The sequence below is a fragment of the Podarcis filfolensis genome, assembly GCF_964270895.1.
Source record: "Podarcis filfolensis genome assembly, chromosome: 3".
Taxonomy (NCBI): Eukaryota; Metazoa; Chordata; class Lepidosauria; order Squamata; family Lacertidae; genus Podarcis; species Podarcis filfolensis.
Genome location: NC_139606.1, coordinates 85,576,094 through 85,595,812, shown reverse-complemented (window position 1 = coordinate 85,595,812; position 19,719 = coordinate 85,576,094). Strand labels below are relative to the sequence as shown.

The 19,719-nt window shown below is 40.3% G+C and overlaps 1 protein-coding gene across 1 annotated transcript in view; it reads right to left on the bottom strand.

Moving 5' to 3' along the window:
* Positions 1–559: 559 nt before the first annotated feature.
* Positions 560–19,719, bottom strand: part of ZFAND3 (zinc finger AN1-type containing 3) — a 136,452-nt gene continuing 117,292 nt past the window's right edge. Inside the window, exon 7 of the mRNA XM_083604635.1 lies at positions 560–3,132. Within this exon, the coding sequence (XP_083460761.1) occupies positions 2,978–3,132 (155 nt within the window). The 3' untranslated portion in view covers positions 560–2,977. The remainder of the gene's footprint in view (positions 3,133–19,719) is intronic.

The following is a 19,719-nucleotide window of genomic DNA, read 5'->3' as shown; positions in this document are numbered from 1 at the left end:
TAGTCAAGGACTTATTTTTGTGCAATTCAGTCACACATTCATTTAATAACCACGAAAGCTGGATTCCGGGCATGGGCTGAAATTGCAGGTGAAGAAACTGTTAAAATGAATGGAAGAACATCTGCTACAGAAGACCCAATGGCTTTTTATGCCAAAGCAGTGATGGCAGTGTGTAGATAACTCAGCATGTTTTTGGCTCCTGGAACTAACTAATTTTAGGAGTGCTTGACACTCTTAAGATTACTTTTTACAGAGTGCAAAATGCCCAAGTGAAAACTGGTTACCTGCTTCAGCATCATTTATTCTTATGGGAAGAATAATATTCTTATAGAAAAGAGTTAAATATCTAATTTTGTGCTCCATGTTTGTCAATCTGAAGTGGATGCCCCAATACAGCAGATGAAAATGATTGGTCTTGAAGCGTGTGGAATAGCAATGAGACCCCTGTCACCTCTTCCCCACCTCTACACCCCATGCAATCACTTTGAAAAAATTATCAAGCCATAAATGGGGATTGCACTGATAAGCAGCAATACCTATTGCAAAACTCAGAGAGGAATTCAAAGTTTAATCTGATCTGTTTAATGGTTTTGTTTCTTTTAAGCAGGAGGAAAAAGAATTACAATCCTTTTAATATTTTCACAATGTTAAACTAAAACTGAGCTCTAGGCTACATGTGTAAGTAAATCTAGAACACAAAAAAGGGTTAAATAAGATTTTCTTTAAAGATACAAGAACTGAAGCTTTCTTTACGTTTAACAAACTTCACAGAACAGATACTGCAAAGGAACAACCCGCACACTTTTTTTTTTAAAGTGAACATTGTCCATAATCCACATGAACTTTGAGTAGTGTTTGCTCGAGAGCCACCTTGAAACCAACTGTGCACTTGTAACAGGGCTAAAGAAAGGGTTAACAAGGGAAAAATAGCATCTTCGTTATTAATCTGCAAAAGTCTTGTGTATCAATCAGAATGTCCATCAAATGCTATGCTAGGATTTTAGAAGGGAAGAAAGTGCATAGCGCGGCAGCAGCTGAAGTCCATGGTTTTTTTTTTAAACTCTTCATGGCAAATGCAAAGAAAATTGTCTCGATTTCCCCCTCACGCCGATGGAAAGGGAATACTTCCTTAGGAAACAGAGAATGCAGCTGGAAATTCCATTGCCGATTTCAAAGCCTTGAGTACAACACAGAATGGCTTCTCCATATTGAACTTTAGAATGTTGGAATATCTCAGATTTACTTCAATACAATTTGCACTGTTGCAATGCAGGCCCAGTCTCCATCACTGGCCTGAGTGGGGACCAGAGTAAATACAATTCAGCCTGTAAACCAGCAATTTACCTTCAGCACAAATGGAATAGTTGGTGCCTCATCTAAACTACTATACCCCACAAAGCTTTTTTTTAAGAGTGACATCAGGGTAATTCACTCTTCGGGTGCCTTAAATTTAACCTTTTGTGAAAGCATAAGACAACACAACCTCCCCCTTCCTCCAGCAGCCCTCCCTCCCATTCCCAACTATACACCTAATTCCAAATTGCTAGTGGAGCTTTTAAAACCGGTTTGGGGAGCAAAGACTCCACATAGGGCCACCACCATTAAATAATTCTTCTTCCTTACAGAATCTTTGCCAGTAGCTGGAGGCAAACAGACACTGCCATTTTCTCACCACTGCACACTAAGGATGGTGCAGTTTGGCTCAATGAGATAAGACAGACCACAATACAGAACTGGAGCATTAAAGAACAAATCTGGAGAGTCCCAATTCTAAGCAATGCATTTCATCATCATTTGCTTTGCCACAGGTGATGGGCAGAGGCCTTCATTGAGAGCTGCATAGTCACAAGGCTGGAACAGCCTGTTTGATTATCTCCTTAACACCACTGGAAGTGAGGCATACAAACTCAATTCAATACGGGGTGATTTTCCTGGTTGTTCCCCCAATATTGTTACTGAATTCTGTTTGCTACAAAATGTCCTTTACCCCCTCAATATAAGTCTAACTACAGAAAGTCAGTCTGTAGGATCCGGCCATGGCTACTGTGCTGTGAAATTAGCCTTATTTGATCAATTAACAGATACCTGCACTTAGCAAAAGGCAAACAAGAGCCAATCGGGTTTTGGCCGATGGGAAAACAGTCACAATGGTTGGCATGTGGAATCCAAACAAACTGCTTCAGAAATGTTGTCGATGCTGCGTAGAAAAATGCACACCGCTTTCTGCTTGTTCCAGGAATGGAGCTAACTTTAAAGCAATATCATCACCATCCTCCACCTAAGTGAAGAAACAGTTTCCCTGTAATGTGTTTGATAAAAAAAGTTGTCGTAAGAATCTGTCCCCTTCTTTTTGACTTCCCGGAAGATGTTCCCACCCAGAGAGATTCCCTGATGCTGGTGACGCTACCTAACCTCAGAAGACACACGTGAAGATGGAATGAGCAACCATTTAGGTCTTCTAGGTTCAGCAGCTACATTGCCAGCTCTAAGCAGAGTTTCACCCCTTCAAGGTTAGCTAGAAGTGAGGATAAGAAAACCAGGCTATTAAGGGTACTTTCTTCCAGACAGGTGTGCACATTGCAGTCTTTTACATCAGTTTCTACTCAGCTGCTGGAAGCTTACCAGCATAAGGCTTTTTTTTTTCTTTTTTTAAGAGCTTGACTCCTGCAATAATAGAAGCCTTTAGAATTCTGTTAAAATCCACTAGCCATGCTCAAAAATATTTCTTCATGGTTTTTGTTTTTGTTTTTCGTTTTTAATATGGTGGCTAGTAGGCACCTTAACAACCAGCCAGAAATCAATGTCAATCACCATTAACCCCTAAACTACAGTACCAGGATGGTTGGCTAAAGAAAGGAAATTGATTGGCTGTAGTCTGAAACTTGCCCAGCACAAGGTGTCTGGCTGACTTTGTCCTAAATAAGGCTAACATTAGTGAACTAAGAGAACGGCATTTGGTTGTAGAGAGTCTTGCAACTCAGGAGCAGCCCTCGCCAATGCGCTGGCATGACCGCCCCACTTTCCGGTCCAGTTTCACCATTTTCATAATGGCTTCTTCACGCCCACGTCCCATGTGGTCAAATGTGCAATCGTGCTGTTCAGGCAGGCGATGCAACATACAGAACACGTAACCTGCAAGGACAGAAGTGGGGGAAGGAGAAAGACGAAAACACAGCATTAAAACGCAGAATTCTATAGAGCAACAAGACCGCACCATCTAGGGTTGCAGTTCAAACTGGGCTCCACACAAATTAATTAATTAACAGTCAAATCCTCCTGTGAGCTCAGACCTGGAGACAGCTGTCTGTTGCATCTCCACACAATTCATTGATTTAGCTTTGCAGTCAGCTTCTGTTGGGGTTGGCCACTTTGCTGCATCAAGTGCAAAAAATATTGCTAAGGGCTAAACTGGCATGATAGCATTTGCACAATTAGCAATTTTATAAATTACAGGCATGGGGAAGGCTGATCTAGACTGGGATCCTGGCGTAGAACATAGAGAGGCTTTATCCTGCTTTGCCCAGATCAGCCTCACCGTGCCTGTTATTTGTACTGGGAAAGAACCTACCTGTTTGCTCTAATGGGAACTTTGTGTCCTAAAGCAAGCAGCAGGTGTGGGATTCCTGCCCCAGATTGGGACTGCAGCATGGGGAAAGGGTTAAAGCCCCCTCCCTGTCAGGGTATCGGCCCAGATTGGGGCCTCTGCACCTTCAATTTACTTCATCCATGAAATGGCTAATGGCATCTCATCTAGTTTGGCCCTGACTCACTTCTGACAGAGAACCTCTGAAGAACAGTGATTTGTGCAGGGACAGGATGGGAAGGAATGCTATTCATACTCCAACACAGCCTGCCATTAAACCTTTACAAAGAGTGACGGGGGTCTCTGTTATCAGAAGTGAGAAACTAGGATATAAAACCGTTCATTTTTCTAATTGGGAAATGAGCTTCAGAGAGCAGGACCTCTCTGAAGTGATATTCAAACTGTCATATATACCTTAGAACCATCCGTAAAATCATACAACCGAAACGAGAATGAATATTGTTTACATACAACATTTTTTTGTGCCTTTTCCATTCAAGTCCACTGTTCACACACATAAATTATGACTGATCACATCATAAGGAAGCTCCATTCTGCCTTCCACTAGATCTAGTTTTTTTTACTAAGGAGATAAATCTGTGCTTGAGCTGAACTGTACCCACTTCAGATTGCAGGTAGGTGCTCTTAAAAAGCAAAACAACACCCACATAGAAAACTAGATGATTGGACTATGTAAGATTTATGTGAGAGAACACAGCCCTTTGGGTACCAATGTAGTTGTTGGGCCTCAATCAGTAACGTAGCAACTGTGTTTCTGAGAAGTCTTCAAAGGCTGTCCCACATTTAATGCATTGTTGTAGTCTTGATTACTAGAGCATGGCGACCATAGCCAGGCTAGTAAACCAAGCTAGACAAAATCTGGGAGTTCATGGTCAGTTCTACTGATATCTTCTCCCTCCCCACAAAGGCAGCCATTTGGGTAAATTGGGAGACCACAGTGTGAGTAGGGGAGTTTTTCCTGATCCAAATAGTGCCCCCTAGCTGCTGTTCACAAGCCTGCTGGTGGCCAGTTGTCACTGTGATAATGAATTTGAATATGGGCTTTGCCATGTCACACTGCAAGTGAGTGCCTCACATGACTGTTTCTCCATACAAAAATCTCCACGTAGGAATGTTGTAGCGTGAGAATAGCAACACTGAAGGAAGGGTAAGCTGTACATTTTAAAAATAATGTAACTATCTGTAATTAGAATGAATATGATTACAATAAAACTGTTTGTGAGAAGTGCTAGAGTAATTCCTGGTTCACTGCCTAAAGTGAAAGAAAACGATCCCCAAACACAGGCTTAGGGCAGAAAAATCTTTAAATTTCCAAAAATTAATACAAGGGTTTTTACTACACACACAATTTGGAACACAGACTCCCATAAGTATTCAGTGACCGCAGTGGCAACATTTAAAGGAAATATTCCTGGATTTTATGGGCTTGGGAGCAGAGCCAATAATCTCATCTAAAATCAGGACACTTGACATTTTAAATTTAGCCCTGGCTTCATGCAAACGTTGCTGGTTGTCAACTTTATTTCTGAGTGAAAGGGCACAAGAGTTCAAATCACCCATAATCTGCAGCTCATGCCACGATTCAAATTTAAATAAAACATTTGTTTCTTTACAGATAACTCATTTGGAGCCACTTCAAAACTAACCTTAATAATGACACAGTTATTCCTGTACAGAATTCCACTCAAGTTCTTGTCACCTTCACCTCTCTCATGAAATTTTACACTTCCTACTGATTTGAAATTCTAATCGACAAAGGCTAATGCTTCACCTAAAAATAACTAGAAACTTTCAAAACTGAAGGCACTGCAATAGTTTTGTGCCACTGTGCTGTATTGTTCAGGAATGTATGCTTCAGTGCAGCATTCTTGGAACACAGAAGTCTTTGCATACCTTCAAAATCCCAGAACAGAGGCACAAATCCAAGAACATTGGCATTCTTGGATGTGGGAGCTGCAGCAAAATGCTGCAGTGTGGAGTCTATGTTCAAAATTCCATTCCTTCTCACCCACTATTTTCCATCCCTCCACTAACAGCAGGCAGTTGGTGGCCACTGAGTACCCAGTTGACTTTGGGCTGTTTTTGCAATTCCCCCTTAGGATTCCCCTCCCCTAAAGATTTTTTCATACCTCAGTCTTTTTCCCCGTACCTCATATCATCCTCCTGTGTGAGTGGAGTTGCTTGGCTACATAAGCAATGGCACTCACAAGCCTCAATAGATGGAAACAGAGGATATATGTATTCTTTGGGTTTGCTCATTCTGGAATTCTGCTCCTTCCTATTTAAGCACGCAGGAATTTTCTGCAATCAACAGTTTGTAGCAGCTTTTTTCCCTCTCCGTTTGTTCTTCCACTGTTTCTCCCTTACATAACTGATGCACACAAGTGATCAGTGAAACAGTACAGCATGTTTCAGACAAGCTCATCCAGATTCCCTTTTGCACCATGTTTTATCAACTTGTACAAGCATTTGTGTATATCCAAAAGGAAGAAAAGGGGGAAATGATCCGAATGAACAAAATGAAATTAAAGCTTTGGCAAGCTGCATGTGTAGTGGTATCTACATCGTCCAGACAGGAGAAGGAAAGAATATCGGCATCCTCAGGCTTTGATCCTGCTCCACAAATAAGACTAGGCAATTTGAAGCGTCAACATCAAGATATTCAGGTGGGGAGAAATTTGTAAGCATCCGTCATTTAAACAGAGATATGCGCAAACATTAAGGCAAATGACAGCCATTCTGATTAACGACCATTCATGCAATGGTATGTCAGTGTTTCTCAGAATTTCTGATAATTTATTTTCTGGATTAGAAATGAAAGTGCACTCTCCTGCCATCATTCACAAGGTTTATGTTTAGAATAAGAATTATCTGCCTTCACAGAAACAATCCCTTGTGTTTGTGCACATGTCTCCTCTTTTGAAAAGGACCAGACAAGTTTGGTAACTCATGCAGAGAGACAAGGGGCAGCCGCTGCTGTGGGCAAGGCATTATTAAGAGGGCCTGAATAATCCAATCAGAGCCAGTGTTGAAACACTGGCCTATTGGGGAGAGGCAAAAACAGTGTATAGCAGAAAATCATATGAAGAATCTCTGTGGGTAGAGTATGGATTCATAAAAGTTTTAATTCTTTTATTCCTCATAGCATATTCCCATGACACGTGAGGATATAGAGTTCATAGAAAGTGACTGTTTCCGGCAGTAATTTACAATCTGAATAGAACAACTGTCCACTCTGCAGTAGAAAAATGTAACACTTTGCACCAACAACTTTTGTAGAACTGGTCATGAGTGTTTAACTGAGCTATTTCTTCTCCTTCTTCTTCTTCTTCTTCTTCTTCTTCTTCTTCTTCTTCTTCTTCTTCTTCTCCTTTTAAAAAACTCCTTCCGTTCAACCTAGCTATTCAGACCTCTCCTGGCAGCCATGGCAGCTGGTTATCACAAGCACCTTCAAACAACTGAGCCAGAATTTAAAAGAAGCCAATTCAAGTGCCTCCCAAATGAGGGGTTATTTTGGTCTGACTAATTTTGAACCATGTGAGGAGTTGCTTACAACTGTCTTACCACTTATAATAATAATTTTATTATTTGTACCCCACCCATTTGACTGGGTCGCCCCAGCCACTCTGAGCTGCTTCCAACGTATATATAAAGCATTACACATTAAAAAGCTTCCCTATACAGGCCTGCCTTCAGATGTCTTCTAAAGGTTGCACAGTGACTTATTTCCTTGACATCTGATGGGAGGGTGTTCTACAGGGTGGGCGCTGCTAATGAGAAGGCCCTCTGCCTGGTTCCCTGTAGTTTCACTTCTAGCAGTGAAGGAACCACTAGAAGGCCCTTGGCACTGGATCTCAGTGTTTGGGCTGAACGATGGGGGTGGAGACGCTCCTTCAGGTATACTTGAGCTCTTACCACATGGTTGAATTACTAGCAGGCATAAATCTGGCTGTTTACATACATGACATTTAGAGACATGGAAAGCTGTTTGGCAAAGGCCGAAAGCTCATTTGTAAGCTCATGGCACTTGTAAAAGTTACAAACAATAGCTTTCTAGGAAGTATTAGCTGTTTATAGCTCAACAGCAAAACAAAATCCTGACTGATATTGTGTCTACTGACCCATTGCCCAAGGTGCAATTGTCACAGACACACAAATGTATTAAGGGGCTTAACCTTTTTTCCACCATGCCTGTGGCAGAGCAAAGCAACTGCAGGCGGAGAATATTTCTCATTGTTATGATTCAAGTAATTAAATCTGAGCTGGGAATGGCTGGCATGCTTTCTTTCTTCCACAGCACAGCAGCCTCATAAAGGAAGATCAAAAAGCTTGACTTTGCTTTACAAAACTGACTCAGGAAGCACCATTCATGGGATCACAGAGGAAGTCTCAGGTCAAGGGGTCTTGTGCAAGAGGTACTGACTTATCAGTTTCCAAGACCACATTATCTACAAAAAAATTGTGATTATGATGAAGTGTGGCTGTTCCAAATTCAAAGTTCCAGGCTATTTATTTAAAAAGCGTTTTAGTGTTAGATATTGTGTGTGTCAGTTTGGTGACTCAACAGTTTGAGAATCATTGAATGCAATCATAGAATTATAGAATTAAGAGGGATCAACAAGGCTCATCTAGTCTAACCCCTTGCAATGCAGGAATCACAGCTAAATAATCCCTGATAGATGGCCATCCAACCTCTGCTTAAAACTCCCCAGTGAAGGAGAGTGTGCCACCTTCCAAGGTGATAAGGAAGGCATTAAATGATAAGGAATTAAATGATAAGGAAGCAATTAAAAAACCCACAGCAAACAGTATTTACACAAATCTATTCAATCAGTCTTGGAAGTTTCTTCAACAATTAACCAGTTTAAGCAACTCCACCCCCATCGTTCAACCCAGACACTGAGGTCCAGCGCCGAGGGCCTTCTGGCGGTTCCCTCACTGCGAGAAGCCAAGTTACAGAGAACCAGCAGAGGGCCTTCTCGGTAATGGTGCCTGCCCTGTGGAACACCCTCCCATCAGATGTCAAGGAAATCAACAACTATCTGACTTTTAGAAGACATCTGAAGGCAGCCCTGTTTAGGGAAGTTTTTGATGACTGATGTTTTAATGTATTTTTAATCTTTTGTTGGAAGCCACCCCGAGTGGCTGGGGAAACCCAGCCAGATGGGCAGGGTATAAATCATCATCATCATCATCATCATCATCATCATCACCACCACCACCACCTAACAGGAGGACCAACCACTGAATTTTCATTAGAAACAACTCTCATCAAAGCTTCCACTATAGAACATTGGGTTATTTGAGCACTAAGCATGACAAGTGATGCTAACCCAGATCCACATACATGTTCCATGAGAAGCTATGTTACAGTCCAGTTGAATAGAGCTCTCACAACAGTTCAGAATCTAAACTTGAGATAAATTAATTTTGCTGCTTTTAGACACCTCCGTCCTTGCACAAACCGTAATTACTGCTTTCTTCTGTGTCCTTAGAACACTGTGTGCTCTGTCAATTCTACCCTCACTCCAAAGCCAGCATTTCAAATCAATACTTTCAACCCACTTTTAGTAATGTAACAGAGAAACCAATGCCCATCTTCCTCCTACAGCCAATAATATAGGAGAATTGAGACAAGCCGGACGAATGACAATACAGCTTCATCTGAAATGCCTTAATTGGAACTGAGTGGGCTGGTTCTACCATCAAGCTTTCTGTTAAGAATGCCAGAATGCTCCTAAAAGAGAAATACTCTGTAGGAAATGTTACTTTGGAACTGAAGTGAAACATGAATTTTTCAAGAAGGATCTGACGATAATGATGCAAGTCTAGTTTGCATAGCTTACCCAAAATATTAATTGTAGTCATGAAATTCAAAAGGTCATGTTTTCCAACATGTAAATCATCCATGTGTATAATTTCATATACACTTTTATTCAAATGTATTTTTTAATGAATTTCGAGACAAATAATAAAGTATGAGATTTTGCCAACATAGTGGCATTCGCCTGTTGGAATGAAATGCCAGAGGGAAGTGTTAACTCATTTGTGCTTGAGTTATAGTTTCTCATATTAAAAACAACCTGCCTTAGATTGAATCAGCAGGTCCCAAGGCATTTCACTTCCTCCCTGTGATATTCATATAGTGTTGTTCCACGGGTTGCACAACAAGTATTCAAGTATTTTGGTGAACGTGTTTATTCCACAAGCTTTGTTTTTTGAAAAAACAGAACCCACACAAGTGTATTCATGTGTGTGTGTGTGTGTGTGTGTGTGTGTGTGTTAGTTAAAATAATCAAAAACAAAAAGGCATTTTCTTTTCAACTGCATACCTATGAGGAGCTACCAAGGAAATCATAAATGAACTTCAGGCACAACAGGAAAATTATACTTAAAGAGATGCCTGGAATATTTCCCTTGATCTACCTGCTCATGCTTTAGATCAGGGGTCAGCAAGCTTTTTCAGCAGGGGGCCGGTCCACTGTCCCTCAGACCTTGTGGGGGGCCAGACTATATTTTGGAAGGGGGGAAAATGAACAAATTCCTATGCCCCACAAATAACCCGGAGATGCATTTTAAATAAAAGGACACATTCTACTCATGTAAAAACATGCCAATTCCTGGACCGTCTGCGGGCCGGATTTAGAAGGCGATTGGGCCGGATCCAGCCCTTGGGCCTTCCTTTGCCTACCCATGCTTTAGATCCATAGTGCTTGTATGCTGCAGACAACAGATCTCTTAATGGAGTCACCCAGCAAGCATGTGATATCTACAATGCAAAGTAGGTGCTCATGCCTCAAAGCTCTGGAAAGCTTACCCACTGCTTACAATTCACTTCTAGATAAGAAAAAGGGCATGTGTTTCCCCCCATCCCAGATGTATGAGCAGAAGTACTGCAGGACAACAAGAAGAGTACAGTGAAGAAATTTCTGCATGACTAGCTATTTTCTTATAAAGGCAGCCATTTTGCAAAGCATCATTCTAAAAGAATAAAAGTTTTCAATGGTGCAAGACCACCATGGAAAACTAGAGGTTCCTTTCACATAAGAAGTATGTGTGTGTGAGAGAGAAATACAAAATATGAGCACAAAACTTATTAAAGCTTTTCAACATGACATGAAATGCTGACCTTTGGATCAGAATATACAGTAGGGGCAGGTGACCTGCAGTCATCCAGATGTTACTGGAGTCCATCATCATTCCCCTTAGCCTGAGCCGCGTGGCCAATAGCCAAGGATGATGCAAGTTTTAGTTCAAAAACATCTGGAGGACCACAGGTTCCGCATCCCTGATATAGACCATGTTAAATATTTTTCTAGACCTCCTTTCGTGCCCTCGTGAAAAGTTGTAGATGTGAAAATACTAACCATATAAAAGATGAAATGTAGCAGAAACTCTGGTTAGGGAAAAAGGAAGCTGCCATAGCCATTAATTCAATGCTGACTACACTGACAGGTGGTAGGTCATAAGACTCAACACACTGCTTTGTTTTAATGTCTTACTGATAATTTACTGAATGTTTCTATTGATATTTTTATTGGCTGATTTGTATTTTTGGTTGTGATAGAGATTTTTTAAAATCTTACTGCGTTCTATGTAAACCACTTAGAGATTTTGCATACTAAGCAGAATATGAAATAATAAACCTTAATAAATTATTTCTTAGACAGGAGCCTTTCTGAGCCGTACCTGGTAATTCTAGGAATTGAACCTAGGATCTTTTTCCATTGCAAAGCATGTACTCCCCCATTAAGCCCTCGTTGCTAGCTTTCACTAAGCATTTTATGATGTATGTGCTCATGCACTTTCTTCATTATGTCAAGTAGTGCAATCTACTCCTTATGTTCTTCCTCTTTATAAGAGGCCTTTAATGCAGCCCGTCAAACTTCTAAGTTCTACATCTTTTCTTTATAAACTGCGTTTAGTTTTCTCAAAGTATATCTGTTTTCAATGCCCTCGATATAATATGAATCAACTGTGAATAGTGTGAATGAAGAATGAATGTTTAACTTAGAAAAACGAAATCTGCTACCAGGAATTGAACAATTAGAAATGATCACCACCAAAAACTTGGTACAGTGGTACCTCGCAAGACGAAATTAATTCGTTCTGCAAGTTTTTTCGTCTTGCGAAGTACGGAACTGCACCTCTTCAAGCAATGCGCCCTGGGTATTAATGGTTTTAAGAAAAAGGAAACAAACTTGCAAGACGTTTTCGTCTTGCGAAGCAAGCCCATAGGGAAATTCGTCTTGCGAAGCAACTCTAAAAACGAAAAACTCTTTTGTCTTGCGAGTTTTTCGTCTTACGGGGCATTCGTCTTGCGAGGTACCACTGTATTCTAAAACAGAACTGGCCACCAAAGCCTGAGATGCTTAATTTCATTAGAACTTTGAGGCAATGCTCTAATTGTGTGACAAAACCCAGAACCCAGAACCCTGAGCCTCAAGGCTCAGTACATACTTGATAAATTCAATAAAGAAACTAATTTGCCTATGGTGGCTTTCTTACTATGGTTTAATCCTTGTGGAACTGAGTCATGTTTCATTTGTCTGAAATATTTTTAGACCCTTCATCAGAGAGCAATTTCTGGGTCCGATTTCTCTTGATTTTATTGTTATATTTCTTTGCAAACCACTTTGAGGTTGTTTTTTTTACAATCAAGCGGTGTATACATTTTATGAAATAAATAAATAAATGCAATAAGTAAGTAAGTAAGTAAATAAATAAATAAATAAATAAATAAATAAATGCAGCAATATAAAACAACCTATATGAGACAAGAGGAATAAAGATATACAACTGATAACCAAAACAATACAGTATGAACAATACCTGAACTAGGATATATCAAAGAGTTCAAATACATGCCCTCTTCTGGCTATACTAGGATGTGGATAAGGGGTGGGGGGGAGTATACTGCAACTTTCCGTGAAAACAACAACACCAATAATTGTGAAATGACAATCAGCCTCTACTTACAAGGCAGACCTTATATTAATAATTCTGGAAGCAGCTCAGCATACCTGGATCTCAGAGTAGATGTAGGCCTGGACTGGATGTTCCCTGCTTCTCTTTTGAGAGTTCAGAGACACCATAACCATATTTCTCTGCAGTTATTCACAGCCACTGATGCTTATTTAAGTCAACTGTGTTCTCTCTGTTATGCTTCCTCAAGTTAGCCTGGCCAATCAGGGGTCACGTTCTGGATGCAATGAAATCATTGCACTACACAGTCAATCAGATTTGGCTCCATGGCAATGTCACTAAGGGCAAATGAAGCTCATTTAGAGTGAGGGAAATGTTTCCTATCCTCATCTACTTCAATCAGGGGTGACTCAAACACTTTTGCACCTCTCTCCTAGCAACCCCATCAAAATGACTGAAAATTGGTCATTCTTTTTTACAGTGATGAAAAGTTTCATGAAAGACCCTTGCTCCTTATCTCAATTCAAAATAGCTGTGAATTTTGTTACACAGCTACACTACCAGAGCTTACCCTGAGCTACCTCACTGAGCCTCAGTTCTGGACTCATCTCTTACAATCTGTGGACATAGAACATTTTCCTGGAGTAGTATTTATACCTCTAGAAGTCTCTGCATGGAGCATTTATCTACACTAACATGCCTCCCCAACACTGAGGATTTAATTAAAAAGCCAAAGTGTATCCAAAAATTTAATTAAAACAAGTAAGCAGTACTAGGCAGCCTGATAATATATGTGTATCATCTGTTTTTTGCTTCAGCCCAATGAAAATGCAAGGCAGATAAGACATTAATAAGGAACAAGAATAAATAATGCCGAGTTTCCAGGCTGAGACACTTTGTCTATTACAGAAGCTCCAGAGGCATTTACATAGGTCCATGTATTTTAACCTCAGGAGTGGTAACAGGCTTTACAGATTCATGTTTTAAACATTTCAGTGTATTTGCAATTAAGCTTTGCTATGTTCTTGACAAAAATAGTTACCAACATCTGCTGCAATGGAAACTATTTGAGCCATCACCTGTGTCAAAGTGGCTGATACATTAGCAAGTAAATGTGCCCAATTTGTTCCTCCACCATCATCAAATATTTTCTCGTAAAAAGAGAGCTTTGGTCTATGTGTTCCAAATTCAAACCCTTATGTTAGGATCTAATTTAATAATTTGAAGTATAGTAATCCCTCATTCATGAAGCAGAGAATATTCATGTGCCTTGGACTATATACATACACGAACATGGGTGTGGTTTGTGTGCGCGCAGATATAGTAGATACGTGCACAACAAATTTCAGATCTACAGGTCATCTAATTCAAATGAAGCTTGCCCTCCTTATTCAATCTATTGTCCAGGCCCAGCAACTGAGAGTTTGTATCTGCACATTGCTCTCTTCTAACATATGGTTAGACTAGTTCAGCTGTAAGTGCCTTCCCATGACCTAAGTACTACAACGCCGACAACAGTTCACATACAACCACCGCCCTCAAATCTTATGAGTCTTTATATTGAAGTCTGGACAATAGTTTCAGCTCTTTTAAACAAAGAATATTAATATATATAATTTCACAGAAACAGTTCTAACACGCTGGGTATATGACACAGGTGGAGCTGTGGTCTAAACCACTGAGGCTCTTGGCCTTGCCGATTGGAAAGTCAGTGGTTCGAATCCCCACAACAGAGTGAGCTCCTGTTGCTCTGTCCCAGCTCCTGCCAACCTAGCAGTTTGAAAGCATGCCAGTGAAAGTAGATAAATATGTACCGCTACGGCGGAAACCCAGCCAGATGGGCGGGGTACAAATAATAAATTATTATTATTATTATTATTATTATTATTATTATTATTATTATTACGGCGGGAAGGTAAATGGCATTTCCGTGCACTCTGGCACTTGTAACGGTGTCCCGTTGTACCAGAAGCGGTTTAGTCATGCTGGCCACATGACCTGAAAAGCTGTCTGTGGACAAACGCTGGCTCCCTTAGCCTCAAAGCAAGATGAGCGCCGCACCCCATAGTCGCCTTTGATTGGACTTAACTGTCCAGGGGTCCTTTACCTTATAACACACACACACACACAAAGTTTTGCATGAAGTTTGCATGAATAATAAAGTTTGCATAAGTTTGCCTGAAAAAGTTTGCATAAGTTTGCATGAATAAAGTACACATACACACGTGTGTGTGTGTGTGTACTTTATTATTTTTGCTCTAATCCAGGAACCATGATGGTTGAAAAAAACAGAGACAAAACTTCACGCAAGTTTGCAATGTTAAAATCTTGACTGGAGGCCACAAGTGAAGCTGTGCGTCAGGCTTTGCTAGAAGTCCAGTGTGGATTTTATGAGGTGTGTGTGCGTGCGCGCACACACACATTTCAATCTCAAACTCTAATTACTAACTTTGAAGTACTACAAAGACCTGCTGATTATGAAGGGGAAACTTTTCAATTCACCTAGCCATTTCCTCTTCATTATTTATTTGTTTTTCAGTAACAGCCTGCTCTAAGCACATTCTCTCCTAAAAGCATTTTCCCCATGCCAATGCGAAAATTGTCATCTGCATTCTAGACTCTGAACAATGACATACTCTGGCCAAAGAGAATTTACCTCAGGAATATTATGTACTAACAGGACTTTTAATCCACAGAAGATATTATGTACCATATTTTTTCCATCTACAAGATGCCCCCATGTATAAGACCCCCCCCTATTTTGGGGGGACTCAATTCTCAGAAAATGAGGGGAGATGGCCCAAAGATGTTGAGCTTCTCTCCCCAGGCAGGCAGAAAACACTCCCTAGATTGTTTCCCGCTTGTTGCAGCAATGGAGGAAGTTGCGCTACCGCCAACTGGCTGGCTGGCACGCCACTTCTCCCCCCCCCCCATGCCACTATCTGTGTATTGGACGACCCCAGTTTTTTGACATGATTTTTGAGTCAAAAAACCTCGTCTAATACACGGAAAAATACAGTCTGTTTCTGATGTTATATTTTTGCTGATCAGGAAATGTTTTCAAAACTTGAGAAATTTCCTTTTTCATTTATACAGCCCTTCTAATTAGGAAAGGTGCTTACAATCTTGCACTTTTCCCAAGAGAATACTTTTTTCATTTAGGCAGATGGGAACCAAAGCTGAGAATGACTAGAATCATAGAGTTGGAAGGGTTCCTGAGGATCATCTAGTCCAACCCCCTGCAATGCAGGAGTATGCAGCTGTCCCATATAGGGAGCGAACCTTGGTGTTATCAGCACTATGCTCTAACCAACAGAGCCATCCAGGCTATTTAGGTTTCTATCAGCTTCCCCAACCTGGTGCCCTCCAGATGTTCTGGACCACAAAGGCTGGTTTATATTAAGTTGATGGCCCAGACCTGCCAGATCTCTGTCCCAAAAACCATACTGTTTTTCTCACTGCAAATGGGCTGAGTTGGTTACCCCATGCCCCACTTCTATTACTAAAAAAAGTTGCTCATTTACCATGTGCAAGCAAAAAGAAAATGTGCTTTTTAATAGTTCCCAACAATCACGGCTAGTAGTTCACAGTATATTACTCCAACATCTCTCAAACTGCAAGCCAGGCTTCTCTAGAAGGCAAGGCTGAAACTTGGAAAGGTACAGACTCAGGTGATTCACCACCTGTTCAGGTCAACTTTTTCTGTGCATCACGAGCTAAGAAATGAATGCCACAGCAGAAGAAACTGTATGGACAAAGTTTAATCAATTTCCTGCCTGCAACCTAATATTGTTTGGGAAAGTGGTGGAACATTTTTTAACTCTGTTGGTGTTGTGTGTCTTATTGAACTAAGCTATATCATTATGTGTAATGCCACACAACTGTTTTGTTTTTATTTGTTACTTCTTAAAAATAAAATTGAAAAGGGTATTTATCTTTATTCTTCAACATAATGTCCTCTGAATAAACCTAACCAAGCTTATCTATACCATCTGGTCTCCGTCTGAATGCACATGTATCTGTTTCTAATGAGAAGGAAAACCCAATGGTTTTAAGTTGGGTGGGCAGCCTGAGTATCTTGTATCTGAAGGGTGTGCCACCTTTCCAATGAAAGTAAGTACACTTCTAAATCTGCTTAATTGAAACAGCATTCCCTTGAGCAATGACGCTTATATGGCATTCTGCAATATTATGGGAGGTTAGGGATTATATCTTCCAGGGCTATGCAGATAAAAACTAAATGATTCTTTGGCTATATGCTGTGAAAGCCTTTAATGCAAAGCACAACTTGTTTAAGGATTCCATACACACTTTAAACAATAGGTCATCATTAGAAATTAAAAGGTACAATTGTTGTTTCACATATTGATATTGCCATATGTATTAACTTATCAAACTGTCATGCATTTGTTAACATCTTAATATGTTTTGCCCATTAGCAGTTACTTGAAATAGCTCAATAAAGAACATTAGGGCATTTTTACATCACATGCTCAGTGCCAAAAATACTTAGTTTTCATAATTTTGTGTGGTTTCTGGACACTGATAGCCAATTAACTCAAGCTAGAATGTCGTTCTTCTGATATGGCCATGTATGACCACTATGAACTGGACTGAAAGCTGCATACGCTTCGTACAGGGATTGCTAAAGAGCCAGCAGATGGTGGTAATTTTCCCTGTCATTCCTGACCGGTGCTGGATTTGACATGGTGACAGAGGTGAAATGCTTCACATCCCATTACCAATCCCCTAAGCAATTCTTGTAAGCCTTGTAAAGACTTTACTACTGCAGAAAGCAGCTCAGCTTAAGAGTTTTTGGCAATTTCATGCCACTCTAGGAAGTCACTGTAAATCCAATCCTTCATAACCTTTAAAATTTTCAAATTGTGAGTTTTAGTGTCTTTAGTGTCTCTGATTTAGTAGGATTAGCTCAATGTTAATCAGTTCAATGTTCACACGTCCTAAAAATCTAAGGCTAAACTAAACTAAACTAAACTAAACTGGTAAAGTTAGCTTTCCCACTAAAATTGGCTGATTAAATTTTTTCCAGTAAAATCCATAATCAGTGAATCACTTTTTGGATTCAGGAAAGAAAATGGCCTTGAATCTGTTTTAAGAGGTGAAGAGCACTTTTGCTCATGAAATTTGATTTCAAGATTGGAAATCTGTCTCAAGTCTGAAACTCAAGCAACCGAAAATCACCCTTTCAAGCGCAACGTTATGGCAACTGCAACAGCTAATGTGAACATTTATAATCTTGAATTCAAATCAGGTAGCCAACAGCTGCATTCACATTTCATGCTAAAATCCTGTGTTTAATGTGACCTGCATTCCCCCCCTTCCTCCCACACAGTTGAGAGCAGAAGAGTTTAGAAGCTTTCATTTCTGTTTTTAGTTAATCATGGTGTCTGGGTCATCCAAACCAGAAACTATGGTTAATTTCAAAAAGAAAGCATCAGAAAGCATGATTGACTTCTTTGAAATTAACCACAGTTACCATTAACCACAGTTTGTCATGCCAACATTACAAACTACGATTCATGGAAAGAAAAAAGTTATGAACTCTTCATTCTTCTCCTCTTGCATGGCCAACAGGGGGAGAAGGGAGACAGAGGGAGCCCAAGGCTTGCTTTGGCCCATATGCACATCAAGCTAAGCCATAGTTCTGTGTGACTTGACAATGTGGCCAGCTAGAACTAATATTGTTACTTAAGAGGGTTTTTGGAGCAGCTCAGATTTAGCAGGGTTCTTTTTAAAATTGTGGAATATGTTTTTTTATGTTAGTAGTTGAACTTTTGCCCACTGAAACTTGATACTAATAGCGCATTTATCAAATGAGTATCCACCATGCGAATCCAAGCCCCCAAATACTCCACTCAACGCTTTGAAATTATCACTATCTGAACATTTGGCTGGCGTAACTGCCATGTAGAAATGTCTTGTAGGAAAGTGGCATTGCTCCAGTATTGTTGATTTAAAGGTTAGCCAGTCAGAGAGACGCAGAATGAAAATCTGCTTCCACATTTCTGTTCCTCACCAAAGCCTGCAAAGTGCATTAGCAATTAGCAATTCCTCTCACCTCTCCCAGTTCGCTGTGTGAGAAAGCTCAGAACTCATCTTACAAATTGCTCTTTTGAAGATCAAAGGAAAGCTGAATTTGTCTATGTGTGCACTAGATGAGATTGTAATTTAATGGAATTTTCAGGGAAGGCTTGGTGGCATGTTCCTATGACAGCCCCAGGATAGAGGATTCAGGGGAGCTCTATGACTCTTCCCTTCTGAGCGCCTTCCTTGCCTTTAATTGGCACCTCATTAGAAATTAATGAAAATGACATCCTCTGTTCTTACTGCTCTAGGCACAGCACACTACAAAAAGCCCCATCACAATTCATAACACATTCAATTTATATAGCAATAGCTCTTAAGCATTATTTATGAGATGTGAATTTCTTGTCAGCAGTTAATAACCTATACAGAAAAGAAGAGAATGGGGGAAGAGAGACTGTGAGCATACACAAGAAAATATTTCGGCAGCAAAGAGATGCCTTGTTCATGTTTAAAGCACCTTTGCAGTAGCTCTCATCTCCACTAAACTGTTAAGAGGTGGCTCCCCCCTGGCTAGTCCTACAACCCTCTTAAATACAACTAGTATCCTAGGATGAAATGGTAGCAATAATGCTGGTGGATCTGGAAGATATTGAAATCATAATCATGAAAGCTCTGTGAAAGGCTATGCCCCACTGTTTGCACTGAACAACAAAAACCCTCACCAAATGTCATCTCCCAAAGCACACAGAAGGTAAATGTCCTGTGAACACCTCTTCATGGTGAAGAAGGCCTGAGCCAAAGGAATCCAGGAAAGATGGCCTTTGACAATATAGACTTGCATTCTTCCTACCACCCACTAAAATATTTTTTTTGCCAGCAGAAGGTTGAGTTGTCTAATTTCTTTGTTGAAAGAATTAAGAGGGAAGGAAATTTGGCTCAAACGTAGGCGTTATCAGAGCACAGCTGCCTTTCACCTGCAGGAGATCTTTTGGGTTCTCTTAAATTATTAGGATTCAGAAGCTATAAAAGCATAAGCAATACATCAAAGTAGGATGTATGGAAAATGGCAATCTATAAATTATGCAGACCTAGTTAAAGACAGCAATCTAAATGGTGTTTTAAAGGTCATGAAAAGGCCAAGG